Source organism: Coffea eugenioides, chromosome 2, assembly GCF_003713205.1.
Source record: "Coffea eugenioides isolate CCC68of chromosome 2, Ceug_1.0, whole genome shotgun sequence".
In the NCBI taxonomy this organism is placed as follows: Eukaryota; Viridiplantae; Streptophyta; class Magnoliopsida; order Gentianales; family Rubiaceae; genus Coffea; species Coffea eugenioides.
This window is the reverse complement of record NC_040036.1, coordinates 20,850,765-20,869,543: the sequence shown is the minus strand read 5'-3', so window position 1 is coordinate 20,869,543 and position 18,779 is coordinate 20,850,765. Positions and strand designations below refer to the sequence as shown.

At 36.1% G+C, this 18,779-nt stretch overlaps 1 protein-coding gene across 3 annotated transcripts; it reads left to right on the top strand.

The window, feature by feature from the left end:
- Positions 1 to 1,217: 1,217 nt before the first annotated feature.
- Positions 1,218 to 18,355, top strand: LOC113763828 (pre-mRNA-processing protein 40A-like). Of its 3 annotated transcripts, none has more exons than XM_027307783.1 (29): positions 1,218 to 1,303; positions 3,026 to 3,078; positions 4,484 to 4,552; positions 4,722 to 5,051; positions 5,153 to 5,299; positions 5,437 to 5,513; positions 6,213 to 6,282; positions 8,210 to 8,262; positions 8,374 to 8,431; positions 8,568 to 8,923; positions 9,009 to 9,075; positions 9,162 to 9,245; positions 9,324 to 9,392; positions 9,466 to 9,543; positions 9,687 to 9,773; positions 10,601 to 10,635; positions 10,805 to 10,910; positions 11,408 to 11,488; positions 11,573 to 11,665; positions 11,936 to 11,989; positions 12,078 to 12,194; positions 13,017 to 13,115; positions 13,875 to 13,922; positions 13,995 to 14,084; positions 15,070 to 15,177; positions 15,281 to 15,333; positions 16,937 to 17,039; positions 17,609 to 17,899; positions 18,007 to 18,355. In XM_027307783.1, exons 2-29 carry the CDS (start codon positions 3,046 to 3,048, stop codon positions 18,148 to 18,150), a joined length of 3,000 nt encoding a protein of 999 aa, XP_027163584.1. In that variant the 5' UTR covers positions 1,218 to 1,303; positions 3,026 to 3,045; the 3' UTR covers positions 18,151 to 18,355. The 3 variants fall into 3 exon arrangements, with proteins under 3 accessions (XP_027163584.1, XP_027163582.1, XP_027163583.1); XM_027307781.1 differs by having other exon boundaries at positions 5,153 to 5,317; XM_027307782.1 differs by lacking the exon at positions 1,218 to 1,303 and adding an exon at positions 1,394 to 1,540 and having other exon boundaries at positions 5,153 to 5,317.
- The last annotated feature ends 424 nt before the right edge of the window (positions 18,356 to 18,779 follow it).

The window sequence follows — 18,779 nt, the reverse complement described above, 5'->3', positions numbered from 1 at the left end:
CATAGATTTCTTCAGAGTCTGCATTGAATGGATTTACTTTCAAATGCTCGTCGCAAGATTTCTCAGGGAAATTATGGGAATCGAGTTTATTGTTGATCATGGCAAATTTCTCTTCTTTCGAAAGAAAGTTTCAACTACTGCAACAAAATTCTTGTAGGTTCGTTTTGTCTTTTTTGAACCTTTGCATGCTCCTTACTATGGTGGAAACAATCCACCAATGGCAGCATAAAGCATTTGCCAAATATCTTGAAAAGACTTTCAAGTAGGGTCACGTTCGAATCCACAATCTGCTTGGCCTAAGTCGACAATATTAGTACAATGTAAAGAGAAACTGTCAAAACTTTCACAAACTACATAATAATATTGCAAGTGTTGTAGATTGCAACTCGTCAATTAAGTCAATTTACATGTTCAACCATAGGTCCAATGTCACCATGCTTAAAAGTTTTTCATGTCTTCAACAATGTCAAAATGATGTTGGAATGATTGGGTCGAATTCGGACAAGCTCTATTAAGCTGAACTTTTGTCCAACTGCAGTAACTTTCTTTGAGGGCATAATACACTTTTTAGCCCTCTGACTATTATTTGTACATTTTTAGCTATTCAATTTCTAAAAGCGTATACTTTTGACTCTCGTGTCTATTCGAGCTATTAAAACTAATGGACACTGCAGCATGCACAATATATAAACAAAAATCTACTCATAACTAGGAAGATTCAAAGAAATTTGAATCCAAATTTAGAATATACTCGAAAAACATATATATATATATATATGTTTGACAACACTAGAATAGTGGTCAACTAATAATTAATAATAATTAGTGGCCGTTGGAGGATTAAAGGTGATCAAAATTGCATCATTTTAAAATAATGACAGAAGACTTAAGAATACTTTAGAAATAAGAGGGTTACAAATATTCGAATAATAATAGTTGAATAGCTGAAAATGTATAGTTTTTTTTTTTTTAGCTGAAAATGTATAGTTGGAGTACTTGAAAATGTATAAGATTAATGGTTGGAGTATCGAGGAGATGTTTTTGCCAAATCTTTAAACAAGAATCTCACAAGTGTTATAGGCGAATTTGATACTACTATTTTAGACGTAGCTTTCCGCTTATGGAACGGATGTTTGTACCAAGTAACCCAAGTAGCCTTATGCAGGCAGCCAAATAGGCAAAAAGAGACCGAAAATAAAAGAAAGAAAAGGAGAAGAAAGTGAAATTGGCATCAGGATTCAGGGGAGAGAGAACAACGACAACTAAGACCGCAAACAGGGCACTTGGGATATAGAGGGAGATGGTAAGTACAGTGCATCTTCACGTTGTTTTATTTGTTATTTTGTGTGCGTCCGGTCGTGTATAAATATCACTCCCAAAGCCCCCTTTCCGTTTCAGTTTCAGCTTCACCTCACAAAACTTCCAAAAAAGAATGTGCTTTCCTCTCCCCTCTGTATCTCCAACTCACTCAGGCCTAGTTTATTGAACTAAACACCCTTCATTTGAATTGAATTCCAAATCAATTCCCAAATAAAAAAAGGTACAAAACAAATCTTCGGACTCATACTGACGGACTGGTTCGATCTTTTCTGCTCTTTGTTTCTTTCCCTGACCGACGTTTTTTTTTTTTATTTTTTTTTCCGTTCTTAATCTGCATTCACAATTTTTGAACCCCTGTTGAGTTCTTAGTTCAATTCCATTAACTTGAAGATTGCTTAATAAAATTTGGAACCCCTTCTGTAAATTTGTTGAACTAATCCAGTTAGAAGACTTAAAAAAAAGAGGAAGAGATAGCTTTAGGGCTGAATTTGTAGGCTTTCAAGACAGCTTGAATGAATTCGGGATGCTGCTCTTCAGGGGTCTTAATTGAATTGAAATTCTATTTGACAACCTGTTTTTGGGGTTTTAGGGGATTCCAAGGTTGTAACTTGTTTTTGTTTATACGTGTGCGCCTGCTCGTTAAGACGACCTTCAGTGCTAATTCTGGGTTTTCTGTGATAACTTTGTTGTTTCGTCATCTTTTTTATGTTTTTATGAGGTGATCGGTATTATGATTTTTAATGAGATTCTGATTTAAAGGAACTCCACCCTTCCCTGCCAAAAGGAAAAAGATGAGGAAAAAGAAAGAGAGTTGTTTTCATGTTATCAGATTTCTAGAGAGAGAGAGAGTTGTTTTCGTGTTATTAGATTTCTTTTGTTATCAGTAAATCAATGGAATGATTGAGAGAGATTCACTTCTTTTGTTCAGTTTCATTTGCCTTTTATGTGTGATGAGGAAGATTGCAGGGATGTGACATCTATTAAGCTTGATTTTAAACGTTGCTGTTTATGGAATTAGGATGTGGCTAGAACCTCATCGTTTGTTATGCTTTCTGCTGGAAGTTTTGCTGTTATTCCTATTTTAGGCCAGAAAATGATGTCGAAACCTTTTTGATTGTTTTGGCGCGTAGATCTCCTGCTGCTAACGTGGCCTTTTTAAATATGTTCCCACGCTTTTCTGTTATGGAAGTTTTTTTTTTTTAAAAACAATGCAAGAAAAGCAGATTTAGAAAGTTGCGATCAAATGATTGTCTCTCCGGTCTCATCTGTTCCATTGTAGAGACGAATGCCACGTTTTGTTTTTGCTCTTTTGGTATTATTATCGATTTGGCATCTGCTAGTATCTTTGAAGCCAGAATGGGTTGTTAGGATGTCGTTTTTCAGCTAAACAAGTTTATATGTGTTGATAGTGATGGTTCCTGTATCAATACTAAATAATGCGTTTTCCAATCATTAGTTGTATGGCTTTTCATGACTGTTTAGATGTACCTAATGGCCATACCAAATAAAATGCTTGCTTGCTTTCTGGAAAAATTTGAGGAATTAACATTTTCACAGCCATGTGTTGATAGTGATGGTTCCTATATCAATACTAAATAATGCGTTTTCCAATTATTTATTGTATGGCTTTTCAAGACTGTTTAGATGTACCTTATGGCCATACCAAATAAAATGCTTGCTTGCTTGCTTTCTGGAAAAATTTCAGGAATTGACATTTTCACAGCCATGGCAAATAATTCTCAATACACTGGAATGCAGGTAAAATCTCTCCATTATTTTTCTTCTTCCTCTGTTTTTGACCTGTTCTATTAAAGGTTTTCATATATTGCACAAGATTTTGTAGAGTAGATACACTTCATTTTCTGGATTACTATGGAGAATATCATTGTTTGCTTCTTCCATTGAGTCCTCATGGGTGTACAAAACCTGCAGAATATAGTGATATGTGTATTGTAGCAAATGAAAATGTTTGTGATTTCAAGCAATTGATGCCAAGTGAAGTTACGCCGTGATGCTAGGTGAATATTCAATTGTTAGGTTTTGTTGGAATGAAGGGAAGTTATGATAGAAAACCTTCATGAGGGGAATCGACTAAGGAAAATTAACCTACCCTCATGTGCTTTGATTTCCATTTTTTCATCTAATGCATTGCCATATAAAGTTGTGTCATTGACTTGTTTGCCAACATTGATTAAATTATATTTTGACTTGTTTATGGCAGCACATTCCTAGCTTAATTTTGTATCAAGATTTTCTTCTAATTACAGCAACAAGAATCCTAGATCCCTGTCAATTGACCATTTGGATTGGCTTAATTGCCAAATTGGTCCTCAAAGTTTTCAAAGCATTTTTGGCACCATTTTGAATTTCAATTTTGAGTACGACCTCTTGTAAACGGGGAGCTGTTTGTTATAGAAATGTCGATTTCCCTATAAGAAAAAAAGGAAAAAATATATACCAAATTTCTACTACAAATATGCTTTAGTCTTGTTTTTCCATCATTAAGGGGAAATCTTCTCACTTGGACGCTGCCCTAAAACTAAAGATCATGCGACTTCCGCATGCAAATTCAGTGAAAGTGGCTTGTGTTCAAAATCGAGAAAGTAGTGCATTTATTTGGGCTTGTTAACATCTGAATCAATGTGTCTAAAATAGATGACTAACATTACTAGATTGAATATTTTTAGCAGTGAAATCCTAGTTGAATTGCAATTCTTCCCATTGACTCGTGGAAATTAGGAATTTGCAAATGTCTGATGCAAGTTAAAGATAATTTGGGAGTTGATTGCAGAATACTAGATTTTGTAGGAAATGTTGATTAAATATTTTTGCTTATTTGAATGGCTTACTTGGAAAATGTCTTTTTTTTTCCCAGAATATATTGATCTGTTTTGTATGTCCTACTGATTTTGGAATGTAGGAGCATACAATTACTCTTTTATTCTTCAACAATTAATATTTGTTAAGCGACTAGCACTCATGAAGCATGGTGGTGCATTACATCTTCCTCTTGCCTTTTGAAACTCAAATTTTTTCTGAATTTCAAGATTAATATGGAGCATGATTGAAATACTTGTACTCATGCTATCTAACATTGATTAATTTCAATATGGTTTGCTAATTGCTACATGTTTTTATTTGGTTCATGATATTTCTACAAAAGCCCCATCGGCCTCCACTAATTGGTTCTCTTGGTCCTCCACAAAGTGCTCTTCCATCCATGCCCCTGCAAGTAAGGTTTTCTTGCATTATGTTTTTAAGCGGTTGAATTAGTTTATATAGTAATTTTGCACTGCAGATTTTGATAATCACACATTTATTGTTGCTCTGGCCTCATGCTGCCAAATAAATTTTTCATAGTAATGCCAAATGGATAATTTTGTGACACATGTTTGTAACAGTACCGGGCTGTGCCCCCACCACAGCAGACACAGCCATATGTTGCCTTGGCTCCTCAACCATTTCTTGGACATGCAAACGTCCGAATGCCCCCACCACCTCTTCCTCCGGCTCCACAAATTCAGTTTCACCAACCTATGCATCAGCTTCCTCTTAGACCTCCTCCAGCAGGAGAAGGTCTGCCTCAAGCACAGGCAAGGCCCCTGCAAGATTTTCAGCAGAGCGGACCTCCTACACCTGTTCCTGGACAGCCTCAGCAAAGTACACAGATCTCAAATAACTATATGCCAGGCTTTGGTGGACCCAGAATGCCTCTTTCATCATCAAATACTGTAAGAACAGACATTGGTGTGTGATAGAAATCGAGTTTGAAGTCTTTAACATATTGAAATTGGTTTTTGACTAGTTATTGTTATCATCCGGTTGCTTGCAGCAAATTAATGTGGATCCTGCTTCCCAGCACCAGCCAATGTCCCAGACAACACTTCTGAATTTTCCTGCTGAGGGACAAGCTTGGTTATCAAATGGAAATCAGGGTACAAAACCTATTACACCTGTGCAGCAGACACAAGAACCATGTGTAAGTGCTGCAAACCCAGTGAGATATACTAAATTAACTTTTCAATTTCCTTCTTTCTAGCTACTTCATGTTCATTGTTGGTATGACACTGCATTCTTGTGGTTTCTGTTGGTTCTTAATGTTCCTTTTGATTTCAGGAAATAACTTCCAAACCTGACCTTGGTGAAAAGGTTTCTTTGCTTTGGATAGAGCACACAGCTCGTAACGGGAAAAAGTAAGTGATTTATTTGAGAAGTTGTAGATTTTGTTGAACATGGATTTCTTATGTTTCTCAAGATAACATCAATGAGAACCTAAGTTCAAGTGCTGTTATTGTTTCTGGTGCTTTCCTTATCTGAAGCTTGATTATGTAATCAAAGATGAGAATTTTGCTCATAAAAGACTGCCGGTCTTGTTGAGTCACATGGTAAGCAAGCACATGACATCTTTGTAATGTCATTCATTTAGCAGGAACATATGCATATAAAGCAGCAATCGATTTATAATATTTATTCTGTAACTCCAATAACTTGATGCCATGTAGTTTCAGGACCTAGAAATGAAGAATGGCCAGTGGTTTTTACGTGATAACTGTGTCAGTTAATTTCCTAAACTCTGATGTGAGTAGTGTTGGTGGTGGAAGTCATATTCTTTTCCCAACAGAATAAAAAAGAGCATTTTTAATGTTTCAGTGATCTACCAAAGAAAAAGTTGTACGTACTTTTCTTGAATCTGGCTAGCATTGAATTGCATAAGTAACTTTTGCATTTAGAAAATGCATAATTTGGTGTTATTAATCCTTATATGAGTTTCTCTTCCAACTCTAGCATTATGAGTTGATTATTGATTTAGCTAAGATAATTTTTTCCTTTGTCATATATTTCTGTATTTAAATATGCATTGTTTGTCATTCTCCTGCAAATGGTTGTTGCAGGTACTATTACAATAGGTTGACAAGGCTTTCTACTTGGGAGAAGCCTCTAGCATTAATGACACCGATTGAAGTGAGTCATAATTTTCCAGTTGTACATGTAACCTCCTGGAGAATATGTTATGCGATGTGAAGTAGAATGATTAAACTTTTCCTGATACAAAGATCTTTCAAGTTAGGATGTAAAATAGTTGCAACATCTAGTCATGAGAGGATTAGCATCTTGTCTCTTTTAATTAGTTTGCTATTTAATTTAGTTCTCTAACAGTTTTTTTTTTGTTTTACTAGCTATTTCAGTTCAAGCTTATTCTCTGACATGCGCTATTGTTGTTAGAGGCCATTTTTTTTTGACAGACTATCTCTTCTATTTATTTATGCCAACCCCTGATTTAACATCAGGTGACAGTCAAATTCGTATGAAACCATATTTAAAAACGTTTTCTCCCTGCCTCCTTTTACTGTCCTGTATTTCTTCACTTTTATCTTCTTTACTTCCTTCTCCCTATGATCATTTTTGGGAAAGGAAGGGTGGGCATTATAAGATTCAGAGCACAGAAAAAATTTTCCTTGCAGTTAATTTCTGAAGAATGGTTTCCTTATTTTTCCTCTGTAGCGATGATAGGAGATTAAACATAGCTGCTACCTAATATGTAGTGGTAAATTGTGGAGAGAAGAATGTAGTGGTAATAGCTGCTACCTTTTATTTTCTTCTGTACTTTTTAAATCTATTTTCATACTTTATTTATATGCGACATAAACAAAACAAGGATATGTTGTCAAGGGACTGCAAGCCTTTCCTTTGGATGCCAGCTAGCATTAGTTAAATGTAGTGAGTCTGCCTTCCATTTCCTAGACTTTCTTTGCTTCATCAGAAGGGTTTTTAGAAATTTCCTCTCCCTTCCTGTTCCCAAAAATTGCCTTTCTACTCTGCAGGGTGTTTCACCACTTGTGTATATCGTATTTTTCTTTTCTGAGATGGAGATGACTTTGACATTGCAACTCATGCCTATTGCTTCCATAACTATCTGCCTGGATGGGGCAGTTCTTATTTTGATTCAGTTTTTGATCAACTTCCATACCCTTTTATGAATTGGCTGATTCCTATTGCCTTAAGCTGCCAATGGGTGTATGCAGTCTGGTCAATTGGTTGGTAGGTAGGTATGTAGACTATACTGCAGTTCTTAGATTCCTATTGCACTTTACTAAATTGCTTGAGTCTTGGTAAATTTAGCTATTTTAACGTGTGTTCTAGATTACTAAAACCACGCAGCCCAAAATTTAGTTTTTATCATGAAATATTAGTCAGGTGAAGCAGATGCTAGGTAGAGGGATGAGGAGTTTGTTCAACAGTCTTTTCTTTTTTTCCATTTGAATTTAGCAAATGTATACTCTTATTCTGATTGTTTTACAGTTTTTCCCAAGAGTGATCCTTGTTTGTAACCATCATATCGTTGGTGTAGATTTTGCCAATTCTATGGCCCGTCTAGGTAATTTTGGTATGAGGTGGGTGAGAAGATATTGCTTGAGAAAATTCTCTAAAACCAAAGCCTGACATGAATAACAATATGCCCAAGGAGGTGAGCTGTAGTTAACCCTGAGAATTGAATCCGTACTACAGTATTTTTGCTTTTCTGCTGTAATATGGATGTAATTAGCTGATCTTGGCATGTCATGTCATTGGCTATGGAATTTCAACTTCTGAAGTTTAGGTATCATATACTGTGTCATCTGTTTTGCTTTGATCTCAATTTAAGGTATGACTTCTAAATACTAGGTTTTGGTTGGAATTCGATGGATAGACAGGTCTTAATGGTTGAGAACTGTAATATTGCATCTATACCGTAAGCTTCTGCCACTTATCATTGTTGATTTTTATTTCCCTTCTTTTCTATAGCATATTGACCATGTGTTACCAATTAATGTGTTAGGCCTCCAAGTAACCATTTATTCTTAGGGTTTTCATCTCAATTTGACATGGCTTTTGCTTCCTATTCATACAGAGGGCTGATGCTTCAACTGACTGGAGAGAATATACTAGTCCTGATGGCAGGAAGTTCGTGAAACAATAAGACTATCCTATTTGTTGTGTTCATGTTTCGTTCTTGAACACATGGATTATAGTATTCAGTTACTTATACAAAAAATGTGTAATTATCTGACGCAGGTATTACTACAATAGAGTTACTAAACAATCGAAGTGGCGTATCCCTGATGAAGTCAAGGTTCTTTTAGTTGATTAATTTGTTGCTGATCTTATTGTTTTCATCCTTTTCATCTTCTTGAACTTACAGAGGGAGGGAGACTATCTCCAGCTTCTTTTAAATTTTGAGGTTTAGCTGTTGGTTTTTATGCATGCAGTTGGCTCGTGAACGTGTAAATTTGGACTCTTTGAATAAAACACAAGAAAGAAAGGATGCAAGCTCTCAGGACTCAGCTGCTGTCTCCACTTCTGAAGTCAATGCATCATCTTCCAGTATAGAAGCATCTATTTTCCCTGCTCAACCTGCTGTGTCAAGCCCAAATCCGGTGGCACCAATTGTTACTGAACAATCTTTAGTGACTCCTGAATCTTCAATCCCAGCAGCTGAGGTTTCTCCTGTGGCAATGGACGATGTTGATATGCAGACTTCTTTAGAATCTCATACACCATTTGTTGCTGTCTTAGACAAGGATGCAGTCTCAGTTGCCTTGGAAACTACTGTTAGAACACCAGTGTATAGAATTTGTTGCTTTTCTATGTTTGGTTGCTTTCTGAAATTGGCAGTCATTATAATTAGTATCCTGCCTTTGTTACTGCAGAAGTAGTTGTGCTGTTTTGTCTGCTCCGGATACTTCAGTTGCTGGAGTTTCTCCAGGAAATAGTGAGGTACAACTGCCTGTTTTTTTTATGGTACTTACAATTGAGTACATATGGATTTCCACCGCTGAGACTTCCTGATTTATGCGTTGAAGGAAGCCAGAAAAGACATCAAAGATAGTGCAAGATCCGAAGAGAAAACAGTTGAGCAGGGGCCCTTGGTCTATGAGAACAAGCTGGTATTGTAAACTGCTTGTAATTTTGTTTGTTATTTGTTAACTTCATTGATCTCATATTATCTTGGTTACTAACTCCAGGAGGCAAAGAATGCATTCAAAGCCCTTTTGGAAACTGAAAATGTTGGGTCAGACTGGACTTGGGATCAGGTTCATACTGGATTACCAATATATATACCAGTTCATTCAAAATAACTATTTGCTAAAGTAGAAATTTGATCAGGCAATGAGAGTAATAATTAATGATCGAAGATATGGTGCTTTAAAATCCCTTGGAGAGAGGAAGCAAGCTTTTAACGAGGTTAGTTTCTCATCAATGCTTTGCACAAAGACATTCTGATATGTTATATGAAAACAAGACTTTCAGAGGATGTTCAATTGCCACCTATTGCTTTTGTTCCCGAGAATAAGAGTCAACCACTGTGTTTATGGTCTGTTTTCTAGTTTGCGAGCCAAAAGAAAAAGCAAGAAGCTGAAGAGAGACGTGCTAGACAGAAAAAAGCACGGGAAGATTTCAAGAAGATGCTAGAAGTAAGTATTTCTTTATCAGTGATTTTATTTTGAACCCCTTTTTTTTGGGCGGGTGGCAGTACTGGCACTAATAATATTGTCACTGCACCCCTCAACAGTTTATTCTGGAAATTGACCAAAACATCCTTAATCCTCTCTATTGTCTTAGTCTTCTCTTCCCCAACACCTCAATGCTCCCGAACCTAGTTGTCTTCTGCTTCATTTGGTCTTTCCCTGTCCCTTTACTCCCCTGCACAGCCACCCAAATTACCCAGCTGCTAGAAATTGGGATTCTAGATAAAAACCATGCCTGCTTGGACACTGAAGCAAAAGTATGCAGCCTCACATTTTGTTTTTCACTGTGATATGAGCTGAATGAACCAAAAAAGGAACAAACAGAGTTGAAACGTAGGCTATGTTTTGATGTGTTTCCTGCATAATTTTTGGTGAGACGTTCACAACAGCATATAGTTGTTCTGTTGGAATAACTTTTAACATTTAGATGGAAGGAGGGGAAAGCGGGTTGTGGAGTTGGATTGGCCAGGGCAAGGGATGAGCATTGGTGGGGGAGCACTGGAAAATGCGGGAAAGGGGGGTGGTTGCTGGGGTGCTGGACAAGGGAATGGGTAGATTTGCTCTTGGGCACTACATAAGTTGGAATACAGGTTTTCTATTTTTGGCAATGGACAGGCGTTTTATTAACAATTTTGGGAGTGCCAATATTGCCCCCTTTTATATTCCACAAAAAAAAAAAAAAAACTTGATATGCACAAGAATTTCTTCTGCCTCACCACTTATTTTACTTTCCTAATGTGTTTCAAATTTTATTCGTTTTTTCTTCGCAACAGGAATCCAAAGAGCTCACACCATCCATAAGATGGAGGTATGTCTTTTCTGCATTGTGATCCTTCTTGCCTTTTACTTTAGATTATGTTTGACAGAATTCCTTATGTAATCTTTTTGCTGCAATTTAATTATAGTTGAAGTCTACATTTCTCATGGTGAATTCTGTTTTAGAACTGTCAACTAACTGAGTTGCTTTCACTATCCAGTAAAGCAATTTCCATATTTGAAGATGATGAGCGATTTAAAGCAGTTGAACGAGCTAAAGATCGTGAGGATCTTTTTGAAAATTATAAGGAGGAACTTGAGAAGAAGGTACATTCTAACTGTCACTGTGATCTGCTCAAAAAAAAATAAAGCAACTGAATACGAATAAGAATGAAACAAGACTATGGTTTGCTAGAGATACTTATTCTGGTAGATCCTAGGATCTACTGCTTCTGATAGGATTATGACCACACACTTTATGTACCATCTAGGTGGATTAGTGATTTACAGGTTCACTAATCAGCTGAACTCAAATGAATTTGTATCAGATACAATTTTCTTCTTTCACTGTTGTTATGGTCTAAGGGCTTCACCAGTAACGGTCTATGCATATAACCTCAACATGATGGACTTTTTCTTTGTATATTTACTGTAGTTAGAAGTTTGAATGGTTGTGCCATTACATTGTTGGGTAAGTGGTGACACAGACTTGGTTACTTGACGGGTTATTATTATTATTTTTTAATAAGGTAGTAAATTGGTGATTGCAGATCTATCCTAAAATTCCAATGCTATTAATACCTCTGTTTTGAGATTTTGATTAGGAACGGGCAAAAGCTATGGAAGAGCAGAAACATAATAGAGTGGAATATTTAGAATTTCTTAAATCTTGTGATTTTATAAAGGTAATTTATGTTGAGGAGTTCTAATTCTCGTCATGCACACTTTTGAAATGCATTCTTCCTTACTATTGTGATTATATTATGCAGGCAAGCAGCCAGTGGCGAAAAGTTCAAGATCGCTTAGAGGCTGATGAAAGGTGCTCACGCCTTGAAAAAATTGATCGCTTGGAAATATTTCAGGTACTGCTTGTTTATTACGTTGGTTAATTTACACTTGCAGAAGCTTGTAATTACATGTAACTATGACTTTGGAAGTCTGAAAATATCTAATTCAGTTTTCTTGATTTAGAAGCTACAAGTAAAATATACTTGAAGGGTGAAGGTTGATCTAGAGTTGGTGTAATTATGATATTCAATATGCCATTTTATTTGAAAAAATTTAGTGGTTTTCTATATTAGAGTCTATGATCAATGGTCTGGATATTACCCTCGTTGATGTTGACTTGGCAGGAATACATTCGTGATCTAGAGAAGGAAGAAGAGGAGCAATTGAAATTGCGGAGGGTACTAATGATTGGTCTAAGTTTTAGGTTCTACTTTTCAAAGTTTTTGATGCATATTATTAGTTCTCCTTCGTTTCTTATTAAATTAGGAAGAACAAAGAAAAGCAGAGCGTAAAAAACGTGACGAATTCCGCAAGCTGATGGAGGAGCATGTTGCAGCGGGCATACTCACTGCAAAAACTCTCTGGCGTGATTACTGTATTCAGGTTAGTAATTGTGTTCTCATGCAAACAACTAAGCATCGAGTTGGTTGCTTTCTCCTCTAGATAACATAAGCTGAAAAGGGTATAATGATACGTTTGATTTCATATGCTGCAGTTAACATGATTGACACTTCGCTTACAGACTGGACTGGGTGGGATTGATTATCCTAGAGTCTTAGTCCCAGGATTATATCCCTGGATTTCTAATACTTTTCAAGTCAGTCACTCTTTGTTTGGTTTAGACTAGATAAATGAACAATTACTTTAACAGAGAGAAAATATATTTTAGGATTGTCTCAGAATGGCTTAATGGATTTATAGATAATTGGGAATGAGTAAAGTCATTTTGTGGTTTGCTAATTTTTATTTCAACACATAATCCTATTGCCTCTCCTCTGTCATAATTATAGAGGGAATTGTGTTGTCTCATGTAGATGGGACAGACATGGTAAGGGGAAATAGTGATCCCCAATTCCACCTAATCCATGAACAAAAGTAACAAAAATAGGACATGATACATTAGACCTCCTTGTTTAACAAGCTTTAGCGTTCATTTAACTCCAAACACATTGATTGCTCATAAATCTTCATTTAGGATTGCAAGATGCATGATTCTAGTATTTCATTTGACTTGTATCTCTCCCAACTGTCATCCTATTATTTCATTATATGATTGTAAAATGTGGTGTTGTAGAAAAAGCAAAAGTGGATTGTGTTGTGGAAAGGAAAAAGTTGATCACTTTGTCTTAATTTTTTTTTTTTTTTGGAAACATATAGCAATTTCTGGTCATAGTTTCTATCTTAATTTCTTGAACATGGTTGTAGGTTAAAGATTCGCCTGCTTATCTGGCTGTCTCATCAAACTCCTCAGGGTCAACTGCAAAAGAACTTTTTGACGATGTCTCGGAGGAGCTAGTAAAGAAGGTGAATGCTAATCTTTTTATTGTTTATCTTGTCAAGAATTTGGTGCATTGGTTGGCATCTTGAAAGTTTCTCTCAGCAATTATAGATACATTTTGGTTAAATTTGACATATGGTTGGCATTTTGAGTTCTAATTCAATGCTCAAGCTATTAGTGGAATTATAATTTAGTCAATATTCTTGTGCATAGTGGGGGCAATTGTCCCCATGGTCATATGTATAGATTTGCTCTTAGACTTAGGGATAACAAGGGCATTTGATGGGGTGATTTTTGGAGGATTAGAAGATAGGTTGTCATTTTACTTTTTAGTTTCATGATTCAGTTTAATCAATAATTTTTAGTTCATCTCTTTACTCAGCGATGTCTATATTTTTGGCTCTATCTTATATTGGTGAGAAAGCTTATCATGTTAAATTGGAGTTTGACTATCTTTAAAATTGTTCATCTATTTATCTGATCAAAATAGTACTCGTGTATCGTGGTGTTGCATCAGTTGTGCAGTAGATTTTCTGCTCCTTGCCAAAAGATGACAATTTTTCTGCTTCATATACTACACATTATTAAATTGTTTTTGTGGCAATGAAGCATGATTAGATCAAGATCAAACGGCCAATCATGAGTCCTTAAAGGCTATAGTCCAGTATATTGTTTTTCGTTATTACGAAATTCCTTGTGCATCACTTATCCTGAGGCTGTATTTCTTGTTTCTAATTTAGCATTATTTATACTCACTCACTTGGAACAATAAATATTGGTCGCAGTATTTGGATGATAAGGCCCAGATAAGAGATGCAGTCAACATCAGAGAGGTATTTATTTTCTTTAGGTTTAAGTTTTATTTATCATAGATATTTACCATTGCTTTCTTGGCTGGCTTGCAGATCAGTTTGACATCATCTTCAACTCTTGACGACTTCAAGGCTGCAATTGCAAAAGATGTCGGTTCACCAGTTTCAGACGTTAATTTAAAAGTAAGTTTTTCCTGTACATGTAGATTTTCCTGCTGGAAGTTTTTTGAACATATATGTTGTATTGGTATCTATTTTAGTTAAAGCTCACCTTGCCTTTAAGATATGAAAGGTTCACATTCAGGATTCAGTGAAGAATTTGGGATGACTGTCTATGATGTTTACTGGTTAAACTCTCTGTGTGCAATGTTGTTAGATTTAGCAATAGAGTTAGTGTGACGAATTGATGGATTAAGTGAACACAAACCTATTGAAGGTGTTCAAAATTTGACTATGATTTTGTGCTATGGCATGCTTGTTTGTGGTGTTTGGTTATCGTGGTCTTTTTTACCGAATAAAACAATCCATCCATGAAGTGATGGATATGCTGTTGCACTTGCATGCTTATTACAATGACCAGATGGTTAGTTCTTTATCATTTGCCAGATTTATGCACGCATTGGCTTTTAATTGAGGAATGTCAAATACGTATGCAAAGTTGAAGAATACGAGTCAATGATGGTTTGTTGAGTTGTTCTAGATAAAGTGACAAGGAACTTAGGAGCTTCTGTGCTTCTTACAAAAGATAAAGATTCCAGGATAAGGAAATTGTTGTTGTAAAGAAGCATTGGAAGAAAGTATGACTGGAGTGCAGCTTAATCATGATAGGTGGACATGGATTTCATTGAACCATCTGATTATGGTGCTTCCATCAGGCTTAATTTTTGGCAATTTCCACTTGTTAGACCAATATTTGTTGTTATGCCATTCTGGTGTTGGTAATCTGAAGGAGGCTTAAAATCGTTATCATTTTTTTTTCCCTGATTGATGACCATAAAGTGAGAGGAGAAGAGCAAGTATTTATTTATTTATTTATTTATTTGCATGGATAATCTGAATTAGTTAAGTTCTGCTTCCTCTGATGTTAGCACATGTTGCCTAAGGGATATTCTTTCTACTGTTGGTCATTTGACTTCAAAAATCTAATGCATGCATTACCACATTGCAGCTTGTATTTGATGAGCTACTGGAAAGAGCTAGGGAAAAGGAGGAAAAAGAAGCTAAGAGGCGTAAACGTCTTGCTGATGACCTTTATCAATTTCTGCATGGCTCAAAGGTCTGAAAAACTCAAGTTTTGTTTGCAATATTTTTAAATTACTTTGTTGTGGCAGGATATTAAATAAGGCAACCTTAACTGTTATTTGTTTGCTGGTTGACAGGAAATTTCAATTTCTTCAAGATGGGAGGACTGGAAACAACTTATTGAACACAGGCAAGATAACATTGTTGGCTAATCCATATTTACTTTCCCATTGAGCTATACCTAGACAACATTTACACTAAAGTCATGTTGCAGAACATGAAAAATTTCTGGCAAAGATTTTCTCATTCTAGTTTCTGTCAGTAAAAGCAACTGTCCTGGAACATATATTTTTCAGTCAAATAGATGAGAGTGCTGAATGCAAATTAGAAAGGTATATTTGATAAACATGACTAATCAAAGAGATGAAGTCGGGTTTTGTTGATATTCAAGATGTGAATATTGTTAGAAAGGAGCTGTCTCCAGTTTATGCTGTTAGTCTGCAAGAAACAGAAATGTCTGTCCTAGACAGTTTAGTGCTTTCGGCCATATTTTTTGCTGGAAATATTTATGGGTGACAATGCTTTAAAGAGTCGATTTATGGGCCATAATGTTTGAGGGAATCAAATTTGTTTTCTTGACTCACTTAAGTATGACATGAGCTGAAATTAGATGGGTTTCCATGGGGATTTGTGGTTGATGAGGTCAATGGGACCGTTGGCTGCAGCTTGATGGTCAATGCTTTGGAGAAATATTGAGATTTGCGCAACAGCACTTCATTGCTTTGCTGCTCAAATGATTTTCTTCTTGTTTGGCAAGAGGAGGCTTGAAGGGATTAAGAGGGCATATCTAATGGGGAACTCTTTGCTTTTGCAGGATGCATAGAGGAACAAACTTCTCTAAGTATCGTCTTTGTGAAATTTGAGTTTCAGTTGGGTCTAGTGGTTCCTGTCAATTACCTTGAAAAAGAAATGCTAAATAGAGCTCCTAGGTGAAAGATGCTTGAGAAAATGTTCAATTGCCTTGTGTAAGCACCGTATAAAGTTTAAGAGGGTTTGGGCACTGCACACAGTTATTGGGTTGGTTCTGTTGCAGGATTTTGAACTGCCTGCATTCTGAGTATAGCCTGCCTTATTTAAAAAGGGGAAGGACAAAGATGCTTTTTGTGATTGTGCGAACCGGTTCTCGACTAAGTCTTTGCACTGCACTAGGATGTATCTTATAAAATATTGGATATGGTGAGAATTATTAAGGGATTATGAGGTTGCTTAATCAGATTGGGAGAAATTTAAGCAAATAGACTTATTTAGGGAAGGTAGCTCGAGGGCTCAAAAATTGAGTTATGAAATTGGAGAAGGCAGGTTGGAAAAATTAAAACTCATAAAAGAGACTTGAATTCCAACTTTTAATTTGTTTTTAAAATGTTTTAATTCATTGAAAAGGAGAAGTTTGGTGGATTTTTTTTGCTTGGATATTTGAACCCTTTTGTATCGTATATAACTGGATTATGCAGCTCTCTTTTGGATGTCTACAGCTTGGTGACAATTCCATGTATAGTTTTCTTTTTCTCTTTTGCATTTGAAAATAAAAATTCCCATTGCCCATAAATTTTGCACGTGTTCTCTTTTTCATCCCAGTGAATTACTTTTGGTTGATGATTTGTTGGTTCTCACAACTAATTAAGTTTTGAAATGTTTGGCTAATTTGACTTTGTATGATAGATTGAAACTCTTTTGTGATATCTTGCTCCAACTAATGTCTATTGACAGATCTGAACAACCATGCTCTTGTTTAGGTTCATTGGAGAAGAGAGTTTTCTTCAGGAAACTTTTGAAAAGTTCATAATGGAACAAAAGGAAAAGGCAAAAGAGAAGGAACGAAAGCATAGGGAGGATAAGGTATTTCAATTGTATTGATGATCTTATGCTTATCCATTACTACTTAGTTATGGCGATTAACCCATTGAGGTTACTTCCTTAAAATGCTTCCTGGCATGTGGTGAAATTTACAAAAGTTGAGACCAACTCTTCTGGATAGAGAAGAGACTGCTAGTTGGTAACTTGGTACACTTGTTAAGAAGAAAAGGGATACACGTATTTACGTATTTAGAAGTTGCGATCTTAATATGGAGGAAGGTTGATTGTCATTGAATTCAGAAGAAATTCACAAGAGTTTCAATATTGTACTCTTATTGTAACTGTCAACGTTGAGATGGTATCCTGTTATTATGACCTCCCAAACTATGCCTTTATTTACTATCTATAGTAATTTTATTTGAGACATGAATTGGTTAATCATGTGTTATTCTCCTGCAAATGTTATTTGTGGTGGAGTTGCTCGAGATTTCATGGGTTTGTAGAAGACAAATTTTAACTTATAATTTCAGCCTTTTAGTGTGTACCTTTAGCTTTCAGTTCACTTTTGATTACAATTCATGCAATTTGAGATGATTATTATTGTTTTGCAGGCCAGAAAAGATAAAGACAGAAGGTATAGGGAGAAGAAGAAAGAGAAACACCGAAGAGACAAGGAGAAAGTAGTTGAAAGCAGGAAAGGGAAAGAGAGACCCAAGAGTGATGGAACGGACAGTGATAGAACAGAGTCCCACAGTTTTGAAGAGAGAGAAAGGTCAGGCAGAGACAGGGACAGTAAACACAGGAAGCGGCACTCAAGTGACAATACAAGTTTGGATGAAAACGAGAAAGATCGGCCTAGGAACTCTCACAGACACAGTGATGAACGCAAAAAATTGAAGCGGGTAATACACTCTCGTTCTCATTTATCTGTTAAATGGTTATACAGTCTTTCTGTTTTGTAGTATGATCATTTAAGTTAAGATTACAAAATCTAGTTTCTGCATGATAGGTGGAACCGCACTCGAGGACTCCCGAAATTGCTTCAGATAGCCAATACAAGAAACAGAGGAGAGATCATAGGGATTCTTACAGGAGTGGTGATCATGATGAGTACAGGGGTGGAGAAATTGATGAGGATGGGGAGGTTCGGTAGCTTTTTGGAGTAATAATTTATAATTCTTGCTCGTCTCTTGTAAATAGCATTGAATTTGCTTAGAGTTCTGCTGCAGTAAGTGTACTTCAGATTAGATTTGCTCCAGTCTTTTTAATTGTCATGTGGACTTTTGATATTGTAGAGTCATAAGCAACATAGAGTTTTTTGAGATATTTATGGAAGGAAAAAAGATTTTGAACTTGGCGCTTTCGGTTCCTTTCTTGGCAATTTGGCCATCTTGTTAGCTGTAATCGTATTGTTCTGAGATCAAATAACCATAGAGATGCTATCTAAAATTTTGAATTATGTACCTGCCGTGGCTCTCAGTCTGACCCTACTAGGTATTTCTTATTTCTAAGGCTTGACAGATTAATATTACCCAGTGAATCCTTAGGGCTTCATTCCTAGCATCCATGATAAACAGGTTTTCGGGTGGTGTATAGGTTGTGCAACGTGCATTCACCGATTGTATCCTGATAACACTTGAGTATTGAGAGTGCGATCGAAATAGCTCCATTATGCTTTTTTCTGCAGATTGACTTTCATCAGTGTCACAAAATTCTATATTTTTCTGTTCCTTTTTATGCTTATAACAGCTGCTGGTTCTAATGCCTCCGTTTAAGCATTGG